This window comes from Zonotrichia leucophrys, chromosome 9 (genome assembly GCF_028769735.1).
Source record: "Zonotrichia leucophrys gambelii isolate GWCS_2022_RI chromosome 9, RI_Zleu_2.0, whole genome shotgun sequence".
In the NCBI taxonomy this organism is placed as follows: domain Eukaryota; kingdom Metazoa; phylum Chordata; class Aves; order Passeriformes; family Passerellidae; genus Zonotrichia; species Zonotrichia leucophrys.
Genome location: NC_088179.1, coordinates 6,169,604 through 6,180,361, shown reverse-complemented (window position 1 = coordinate 6,180,361; position 10,758 = coordinate 6,169,604). Strand labels below are relative to the sequence as shown.

At 47.9% G+C, this 10,758-nt stretch overlaps 1 protein-coding gene across 5 annotated transcripts in view; it reads right to left on the bottom strand.

The window, feature by feature from the left end:
- Positions 1-780: 780 nt before the first annotated feature.
- The window catches only part of PPP2R3A (protein phosphatase 2 regulatory subunit B''alpha), a 52,574-nt gene continuing 42,596 nt past the window's right edge, over positions 781-10,758 (bottom strand). For all 5 annotated transcript variants that reach the window (XM_064720876.1, XM_064720874.1, XM_064720875.1 and 2 more), the window contains 4 exons: positions 9,981-10,156; positions 9,384-9,502; positions 8,513-8,619; positions 781-4,461 (listed from right to left, as the gene is read on the bottom strand). In XM_064720876.1, the coding sequence (XP_064576946.1) occupies positions 4,371-4,461; positions 8,513-8,619; positions 9,384-9,502; positions 9,981-10,156 (493 nt within the window). In that variant the 3' untranslated portion in view covers positions 781-4,370. The remainder of the gene's footprint in view (positions 4,462-8,512; positions 8,620-9,383; positions 9,503-9,980; positions 10,157-10,758) is intronic.

Here is a 10,758-nt window from a genome sequence, read left to right as displayed (position 1 = left end):
TTAAATTCTATGCAAACCAGTTAGAAAAGGATTTTTGATTGCTAAATTGGAGAACTGAATGGATACAAACAAGCACCTTTGTAAGGATCATTCCAAGTGTGTGGCACAGCTGAGGAAATCCCCTCTGAAAGGTAGGTGATGCTGCTTCCAGTACTACCAAGAATATCATAGGTAGATCTTTGGTCTTAACTATTTAAATTTGATATTGAAGTGCTTTTGATACCCTAAAGAAACTCACCAAAAGGTGGCTGTTCTATAGACACATTTAGGCACCCCTTGGTGAAGCAATACAAGAGCAACACATTGCACAAACTCTGCTTGAGCATTTGCATATAGGTAAATTAGAAAAGGCATGACTAGTTTTCCCTTTCTTTATATATATTTTTTTTCTTGTTCATTCCACTTGCAAGAGATCCAGGAGATATCTTTTTTTTTTTTTTTAGGACAGGTTGAAATGAGAGAGTTGGATGTTTTGATAAGTCAGCACAGGGACAGTGCTCCACACTGAGGACACAGATGTGAGTGAGGTAAGTGGTCAGATTGCTTTATCCCAGTATTTTTGAGAAGAAAGCCTGGAATTTTGGCTTTGGAAAGCATTTGCTTGCAGGTACCTGGGTGGTGTGAACTCACCACAGCAGGGAAGGAGGGTTTGGCACAGCAGCTGGAGATGAAGTGAGCAGTTGCACTCTACCCCACCACCAAGACAGGTTTTCCTTTTTAAATTCAAAAGTCTTTTATTTGCCAAAAAAGAAGAAAATATAAAGTAAAAATACAAAGATCAAACCATGCCACCACAAAATGTATCCAAATCTACTTTTACAAAGTATGAGAACATTTATTATTATTATTAAATATTCAGTTTCTAACCCCCTCACCCAGTGATACAGTGAGAAGATGAGCACACAGGGGGAAGCTCTGTTTATGTTTTTCTTACAGTAGCTCGTGCTGGTCACTGAGGTTCAGTTTTGTTTGCATAGAGCTAAGATACTGATCTAGAGAGTCCAAATCCATACTGTACAGTGACGGTTCAGTGAACTTAGCATTGGTCTTTCAGGACTATTTTGTTTTAGAAACTAAGCCCAGTACCTTGGTTAAGTGCCTTGAGTCAGCTTCATTAAATCCTTGGTTCAGGAGAGCAGGAAGGCTTTGGAATCCCTCTTTTGCTGCCCATGTCTGTTCTGCAGCACTTGCCCCTCAGAGGCAGGAGGGGAGCTGGAGCAGTGCCCAGGGGTCACTGCCAAAAACTGAGATGCAGCAAGAACTACTGAAAAAATCCAACTAGTACCATTCCAGCAGTACTACTGAGCCATACTCCCATCCCAGTACTGCAGAGAGAAAATATTTATGGTACAATACAATCCCAACCAGTTGTATTACTGTTTGTGATACAACAGTAAAAAACAAGGGGTTTGTAAGAATACAGGGCTTAGTTTTGCTAGACAAAAGCAAATTAGAGAGAACAAATAAGCACAATCATATTTTTATCATGCAAAACTGAATTTTACTCACTTTTCTGACTACTTTTTCCATTAAAAGCCTTCAGTGTGAGCAGGATGTGCACTGAACAGTGCAGGATGAGTCCTTTCCAGGATGCAGCATCTGAAGTGGCACTGACATGGAGTCAGGAGACAGAGCCACAGCCAAGGGACTCCTGCAAATCTTTTGGGCAGGGACCCTGGGGCTGCTTCACTGCAGCTGAGCAGCTCTGCTGGCTGGACACAAGCACCCTTGACTACCTCAGAAAAAAGCAAAGAAGGACAGGAGTTCCCAAATTTACCTCACTTAAATCCTGCAGAGTTACAAACCTTCCATCCAGAGCAGCTGGGGCCAGGGCTGTGTCACAGGTGGGGTGTAGAACACCTCCTCTGTTAATGCAGGTGTGCCTGCTGAATTGTGGTTATTTTCAAGTACTTTAGGGACAGAGAATGGATTTCCATTCCTGGAATATTACTGCAGATTTTGCACTGCCACCACAGTAGAAGTGCCTTCTGCAGCTTGTCTTTCTATTCACATAGAATGCAAAATATTTGCTGTAAATGGGGGTGTTTTTTTGGATTAGCTTGTGTTGACCTCCCAGAAAGCATGGATTGGGTCTGGATACACTGGATGTCTGTCTGTAAGAGAGAGGGCTCAGCTGAGCAGCTCTCAGCTTCCTGTCTCCATTTACTGAACCAAACCTTGGGAAGGCAGCTGGTGAGTTTCACCAGATTCTGAGTTCTCACTTCTGCAAAGAAAGGCACCAGTTCAGGCTGGTGTGGTGTGAGGTGGGAGCCTGAATTCAGGGATGGGTGGAAATAAAGGCCCAGCAGTGGTGGGTGACTGAGGCCTTCCAGAACTGGCAAGTGAGCCATTGCAGTACTGCTGCTGCTGGAGCACCATGAGGGTTCCATTTCAGCCTAGAATGGGGTCAGGTTCTTCTTGTTCCTTTTGAGGAATCTTAGTCCTTGGAGAGATGTAAAGGGACGTCAAACTGAAAGGGCCCTCTGGAGCATGGCACTGAGGAAAGGTTCTTCTCAGGAAAACATGGCTGGAGCTGGTTCCAAGCAGCAGCTGTGGGACCTCCATCCTGTGTCCATTCCTGCAGTCAGTTCCTTGGGGGTTCTGCATTTGGGCATTTGTGGAATCACCCCAGGGAAGGTTTTCCCTTCGAGGTTATGGCAGTGATGGAGATGGGATCCAGGCACGCTGGGTGCTTGCTGCATTCCAGGGGCTTGTCCTGGTTTGGGCAGGGTGCTCCCTGCTGCATCTGTAACTATGGGATGCAGGTCACCTGTTCAGGCAGGGCCTTTGCTAACAATGTGGGCATCCAGAAGTTTCCCAAATACCAATCCAGGATCCTGGGGGTGTGTAAGCATCTGCTCAGTTCAGCTGAAACCTTTCTCACTTCCCCAGTTTGATGGTGGGAGAGTTCTGCCCCCGGGGAGGCAGCAGCAGCTCCCCCTGGGCAGGGGCAGCCAGGCCTGGGCTCCAGAGGCTCCTGGAAAAGCCCCGAGTGCACTGGAGTGAGGGATCAGCCCGTTCCTCACTGGATGCTGACCCCTGCAGGTACCGCAGGGATGCACGAGTGGGGACACAGAGCCCTGCAGGGCCCGGGCTGCTCTGCCCCAGGAGGGCAGCAGGAGCCTGCTGGGAACGGGGCAGGCAGCTCCCAGGAATGCTGGCAGGAGGCACAGGAGATACAGGGCACACCCAGCAACCCAGCATTGGAGACTGGGCACAGCTGGGAGGGCTCAGACCTGTCCCAGCGGAGAAGGTAAAGCCCAGAACTGCTTGTGCATATATGAGGGCTAAAATGAAGAATTTGTTCTAATCACCTCTGTTCTGAACCACAGTTCCTGCTGGCCAGAGGGACAGATGCAGCAGCAGTGATATCACTTGTGATTCTAAGGGGAAAGTTGGTTTAATTTTGCATTTAAAGCAAGAATTCATTAGTTACAGCATTTCCTCCCTGAGCCTGGGAGAAAAATTAATTTTGGCAATAATACAGACTAATTCCTTTACTAGTTAAAACAAGGGGTTGTGTTTTTTCTTCATTATCTCAGCTTAGTCTCTTGGCTACAGGTTGAAGAAGGATACAGGAGAGGAGAGCACAGGAATGGACGGAACTGGTGCACACCAGGCACAGCAGCTGAACAGCAGAGAGCTGTATTTGCTGTAAATGCTCTGCAGAACACTTCCACAAGTAGAAATCCACACAGACAAAGCTCTGGCCAGAGGCAGATCAGCACAGGAGGGGACACAGGGCTAGAACAGGTAACTCTGTCTCAGATTCCAGGAGATGATGTGGTGCAGTGCTGAAACTGCTCACAGATCCACAGCAGTGAAACATCCCAGGCAAAGAGCTGGGGACAAAGCACAAAGGGGCTTCACTCTCCCCATGTGCAGGCACGTTCCCTTTGCTTCCAGGACAGGAAGGAAAAAAAGAACTTCACAGTCACCTGTGTTTTCAAAGATTTCTAGACACACATTTAAGTTAATCTGGCAGCTCTTTTGTCACTCCTGTATAAAGCCAAGGGGACAGAGTGGCACAGGACAGAACTGAGAAACGGCCACTGCAGATGTTGCATGCAGCTGTTACAGGTAATCATTAGATGCTGGCATTTATTGCACATCTGGGGACATAATTTATATAGAAATGAAACAAGGTGCAATCACCATTTTCAGGAGTGTGCACAATAACACATTGTAAAAAGCCTTTTCATAGAAATTACCTTATGCAATTACACAGGAAGACAAAAAGGGGTCTCAAGTTTCAGTGTACAAAATAAAGCACATTGTTCCAATGACAGATTTAAGGAAAACCCCCAAGTGCCTTGGGACTGAATGCTATCCAGTTTGAAAGACATGGGCTGTCTTCCACTTCTCTAAGCTCAGAGATCTGAGATAATTAGCTTGTCTGACTTTTCTCCAGTTTCAGGGGGAGGTAAGACTTCATCTGTGTCATAGTCATCTTCACATGATCTGCAAAGACAAAAGGTGTGTCTTTAGAAGCTGTAGTTTGGTTTTCAGGGCTGTTATTTCAGTGGCTACTAAGTCAGCTGGCTAAAAGGCAGGAGCATGTGAGAGGTGAACCTTGAGGAGATTCCTGAGGCATGGGGAACAGGGTGGGAGTCACCAGTGCTGACAGCAGCCATGGATCTGTGCTCCCATCCAGCCTCATCTCACTGGTGCTCAGCACTAGAAAATCTGAATCCAGCTTCAGTAACAACTGTCAGGAACTCCCAGCGCCCCAATATTCAGTGTAGAAATAAATTCATCCAGCCCCAGCCCCAGAGGAGCCTTGGCTCAGAAACACCTGGTTCAAAGCATCTTCTGGTTGAGGTGTGTTTTGACAAACAGAACAATTGTGGCCACACTTTGATGTTCCTCTCTCCCTCAGCTGGCAGTTTGATATCCAGGATTGAGCATTTATGGTCCAAGGAGGTGTGGTGGGAATTCCCAGCTCCAGCTGCACTATCCACACTGGTTGGATTCCATGCCCTGCAGCACAGGCTCTGGCTCTGGGGCTCTCAGCCCATTCCTAATCCAAAGAAATGATGTTTTTAGGATGTTTCCCTTCAGTCACAGCATACTATGGGTTAGTTTTGCAGGGCTCCCAAGAAATGAAAGTTCTTCCTGTTGTTCTAAAGCAAGGTTGCTGACAAAGGAAGTGCTGGAGCAGGTGCTCCAATGGCCAGGACAGGAATGGCTCTCACTTTCAGTAGTAAACTGGGCTGCAAAAAGGTGAACTCCTTTGATAGCCCAGCATGGCTGTGCCAGGAAGGAATTGTCCACCCTTTCCTGTGGTGTTTTTCTCTTGGGAGGCTGTCAGGGTCTGTCCTGCTGTAGGCAGGATGCTCCCTGTGTGCAGGGAGACCAGCCCAGACCCTGCTGGAGAACACTGCGTCTCTTCCATAAGGAAAGCACCTGCTCACTAATTCTGCCACCTTCTGGATTCCTGCTTAGTGGGAGAAGGGAAACAATGGTCTGGTCTGGATCCTGCACCAAACCTCTTCTGACCATGTGTGCAAGGTTACCAAACTATGTGCAATTTGCACCCTTCTTGCCTCAGTGGTGCCTGTGGGGGCTGTGTTGCCCTGCCTCTCCCATCAGGAATGGATTGGGAATGCTTGCAGGTGCCTCAGCTTCTCTAATCTCTCCTTGCTTTAAAGGCTGCAGCTGAGGAAAACTTTGTATTTCCATTTGAATGCTGTTCTCAGGATGTTCCTTTTGTATCTCCTTTTCCTCCAATTCTACCACCTTCTGTTAGTCTTGTCCTTTTCTCTCCTACAAATGGAACATGACTTCTTCCCTGCATTGCACAGGCACCAGGGGAATGTGCAGCTGGAGCTCCACTGTAATATTTTTCTTCAGGTGTCTTTTGCTTTTGCACTAACCCTCTCATGTCTGCTTCCAAAGGGACTTCCCACTGTCCTTTATTCCTACACTTTTCCACTGCACTGGTTTGCTCCTTAAGGCTCAACAGTGCCTGCCTTTCCCATCCTGGAATAAATGCTTTCCACCTTTATTTTGAACAAGACTAGCACTAAAGGCAGTCAATCCTTGCTCTCCTCCCAGGCCAGTTTCAGAACTCCAGTCCCATGAAAACAAATATGGCCTTGTGTAGGTTCAATACCCATTCCTTAAGACTCAACTGTGGCAACTCTAGGTTGTTCAGAGGAGGGAAATTACTCCAGGGAATGCTTTGCCCTTCCTTCTGGCAAACACACATTTTGGCTCTGGGTGGTTCAGTGATGTCCTTGTTGCCCCTTTCCAGACACTGGAGGGACACAAGAACAAGGGTCTAAGCTGCCTAAACCAACATCCTCTGATCCTCTGCCTCTGTCCCCCCTCTCTGAGCAGGATGCTCTGCACTGTGCCTTGCCTCCCTGTAGCTCAGGGGACATTTTCCCACCACAGCTGATAAAAGATGCTCTCCCTCCTTCTTTTTCTTTGCATGTAGAAAGGTCTCTTTCCCTGAAGGCAAAGATGGTTTCCATGTCCATCAGCTGCCTGAGGCTGGGTTCTGGGACAAGAACCAAGCAGTGCTGCCCTGCTCCGCCCTGCAGGGAGGGCTTGGCTTGCTGCAAACCAATGCTTGTGCTGGCCAGAGCCAGCTGTTGGTGCTGCCTCCAGAGAGCAGTGGGAGCATCCATTGCCCAGGGACAGCCTCTCTCTGTGGAATCCCACACAGGTCAGAGAGCAGAGCCTGGCTCAGAAGAGCTCAGACCAGCTGAGGCTTCCAGTGAAACGTGATGCTTTATTGCTGTCTTGAGCATGACAAGACCTTCCTCTTATTTTTGGTGACAGCAGCTCTCAAGGGAGTCCAGCATCCTGGAAGTATCTGTGGATGCTGGGAGTATGCACTGCCTTGATGAGATTGCCACTCTGGGAGCAGGGCTTTCTCCTGAGCATGCCTCAGCCAGCTTTAGACTGACTGTTCCCTTCCAGAGGAGCAGGGACAGGGCTAATCACAGACGTGGGACACACATTAATGCATCTGTGATTGCTGAATGATGGTTGTTTTCAAATGTATTCATAAGACAAGGACCATATTTCATGTTCTGCTAGCTAACTTAGCCAAAAATCTTCCAGTCTCTCCCAGAGCTCACCAGGAATTGTCTTGGTTCTGTCCCCACTCCCTGTTTCTGTCTTCCTCAAAACACAGCAGAAATAATGTATGTGCAAAAACTCAATGGCTCTTTCTGGCAAATTTGTCTGGGCATCCAGCTCTTTGTTTTTCTTTTTCCTTTCTTTTTTCCTTCGTGGTCTGTTGCTATGCTCCACAAATGAGATCTAATCCTGCTGCCATGACTACAGAGCTTTTCAGGGGCTCTTAAAAGCTGGCAGCCAGGTTGCTGACATGCTCTTTGCAGGAAGACACAGAGCTGCTTCAGACCAATGTCAAAAATCTGACATCACCTGTCACTCTTCCCCTGGTTTTGGTGACTTTGGGAATTCATGGTCCTGCATGAAGCTTTACTGGCAGCCTCCTGTTTCTTTTCTGTGCTGAGGACACAGGTGCTGCAAAGCAGCTGCAGGGAATGCAGAAATTTCATCTTCCATCCTGCCCTACCTCATCTTCCATTGTGAAGGCCCCAGAAAGGCCAGGCAGCTCAGAGGGGCTGAGGGAACAGCCTGTTGCTGTCTGGATGCACAGGCAGAGAGGGGAACAGCTCTCAATAGCTTTGCAAATCTCTGTGCCTAATTACTAGGTGCTACTGTTATCCCAAGCAATTTCCAGTGTGGGAAGTTCTGAAAATGAGGCAATCTTCTCAATACTCTACTGGCTCTGTAAATGCTGCTTAAGACTGGATGCAATCCTAAATCATGCAAGATTAACACAGGGGAAGCATTCTTTGGGTGGTTGAAAAATGAAGATGTCAACACAGACAGAAATCTAAAGAAAGATTAGACTGAGTCTCCATTTATCTGCAGGGAACCCTTGCCCACAGAGAAGTTCTGGAACAACTGCTCTCCCTAAATTCACTGGCTAAAGATAGCTGGTGTGTCTGTCCAGAATCTTACAGAAGGCTGAAAACTGAGTGTAGATATTGAAGAAACCAAATGCTTGAAATAAAAAAAGTCTCAACAAACTTAGTAAATGAATGAAAATATTGAAGTATAACTTAGAAAGAGCACAGACTAATAGACAAAGTAGGACTAAAGAAAATCTCTGCTAGGTATAATAAATGTAACAGAGCTCCAGCTTCTAATCTGTGACAGTGTGACATGGTCAATACACAGCCAAGACCAGCAGAAGTCTTTTGACCTCTGTTTTTAGAAGGTGACCAAAAGAAATAGGCTTTGCCTTTTTCCCCCCTTCACAGCTGTGTGCAGCTGATCCAAGTGGCTGCCCCCCAACACCACGGCCCTGCTGCTGCAGGAGCAGCTGTCCTGGGCCCCATGAGCTCCAGAGTCCAGTCCCAATGTTCATCCCCCTGCTCCACTCCCCATGCCCCCAGCAGAGCCCAGCTGGAGCAGCCCTGAGTGCCCAGGGCAGTGCCCAGGGCAGTGCCAGGCCCATGCTCACCCCTCCTGGAGCTGCTCATTCCCAGACTCCTCGGCCACCAGGATCTCGTACTCCTCAGCCGCGTACCTGTCCCAGTCTGAGGGCTCGGGGCTGTCGCTGTCCATGTCCTAAAGAGAGCACACAGTCAGCATCTGGGCTAGGAAGGGATGGATGGACACAGCCAGGCAAAAATTGCCTTAACTGACAAAGTCACAACCATCTCGGAGTGTTTTAACATCTGCACATAAAGGACTATGAAAAAATACCTCTCAGGGTCCTAAAGCTCAGCATGTGACCTCAGGTGCCAACAAACTGCATCTGCTCCACTTCAGAAATGCAGCCACCACAAGCTTGCTGTGCTCTAGCTCAGTTTGTGCTCTCCATACAGGATGGAAGAACTTGGTGGTTTTAAATCTGTCCATCAAAGGTTCATTGTAACTGATCTTTTGAGGGACTCTTCACAGTTTGCTAAGTTAGGGCAAGTTTTAGAGAAGATTACAGGAACACCTCTATAAATACCTGGTCCTCTGCCATTTACTACAGGATGGGGATAGCAAGTTATCCCCCTGGTCCCACTTGATTGCTTTTATGATGATCCAGTTTAAGCAAACAAACAAAGTTGTTCTGTCTTGGGATGTATTAAGCCTTGAATCATGGAACCACAAAGTTTCTATTGCAGATTATGGGGGAACAACTGTGAGGAAACCAAAGCTGGTTTTGGCCTCCCCTCCACTTTTCTGTACTTTGAGCAGATAAGAGGCTTCTAGGAGACAATCAATGAGCTGTACTTGTGAAAAAATTTTCTTTTATTCAGTTGGATTTTCCCTACATCCAGGAGCACTCCAAAGATGAGTGAGAGATTTCCTTATTTAGAAATAAAGGTGATTTATACCTTTTGCACTGCAAAGGGATCCCTCTGTTCATTGTCCAGATATTTCTCCAAATTGAAGAAGGTGTTGAAGAACACATGAGCCATTCTGCACCTCTTCAGGTCTCGCAAGGTTACTCTTCCTACAGAAAAACCCCACGTGGTTGTTACTGAGTTCTTACAAAGGTTTTAATTGTGACATCAGTAGGCTTCAAAAGCACAAAATTCCTTCCCAAGTCAGTCAAGGATTTTAACATTATTGAATACATGGGTGTGTTCATTAAGTTTAAATCTTACATACATATGGAGGCCTTGGACATTCATGTGAAATATGAAGGCATGTGAGTGGGGATGGTTCAGTTTTACAGTGCAGGCTGTCAGTACATCCCACAGCTGAAGCACACAAGAATTGTTGCTTCAGTCCCAGGCAGTTAATTCACAAGCTCTCTTGTTTTAGTGTTTCAGCCCTCCTGATGCACAACATCATGGCCCAACGTGCAGTAACTTCTGCCCTGTGACTCACACAGGGCTCTGCCCAGGGCAGATGGGTTTCACAGTAGCTTCACCTTCTCAACCCCCCACAAATGAAAGGACTGAAAGCTCTGCCTCAACAGGACTCACCTTCCCTCTCTGGCTTGACCAGGTCCAGCATCTGGCACAGCAGGTCCTGGAAGGGCAGAGGCTCAATGCCCATCACCTCCATGCGCTCACACTGCTCCTCATAGAAGAACTCCAGCTCGTACATGGACAGCACCCCGTCCCCGTCCAGGTCCATGCAGCGGAACCAGTACTCGATGCTGGGGACACAGCAGGGACACTGCTCACTGCCCTGGGACACCCACACAGCACTCACTGCAGCACTGCTCCTTCTCCCTGCCCACCCCCAAGGCTCTGCTGCCACAGCCTGCCACAAACCCAGGGATGACAAGGCCTGTTGGGAAGGGTCAGGGCACAGGCCAGCACTCCAAGCATCTCCTGTTAGTCTCCCTGTGAGCAGCCCATCCACATCCATCACCTGCCTCACCTGTACCCAGTGCTCACTGTGCTGCAGCCCAGGGGGGCTCAGGGAGTCCCTGCCTGACCCACCAGCAAGAGCTGGCAAATAGAGCCAGCTCTGAGCCCAGGACACTGCAGGGGTCCTGGTGAGGGACAAGGCAGCTGTAGCATGCACTCATTTGCTCCTTTATACATAAGGCAGAGCTCTCAGGCAGCTGCACTCTGCATCCCTCCGCCCCTCTGGGGGATCCAAGCTTGCAGTTCTGGATTCTTCTTCTCTTGTTATGTGTAAGATCCCTTATGCTAACGCTCACATGCACATCTGGATCACCCCTGCACAACAGTCTCCTCCTGGCTGTACAAACCAGGCCACAGGCAGCTTTTACAAAGTGCCACAGTGAAG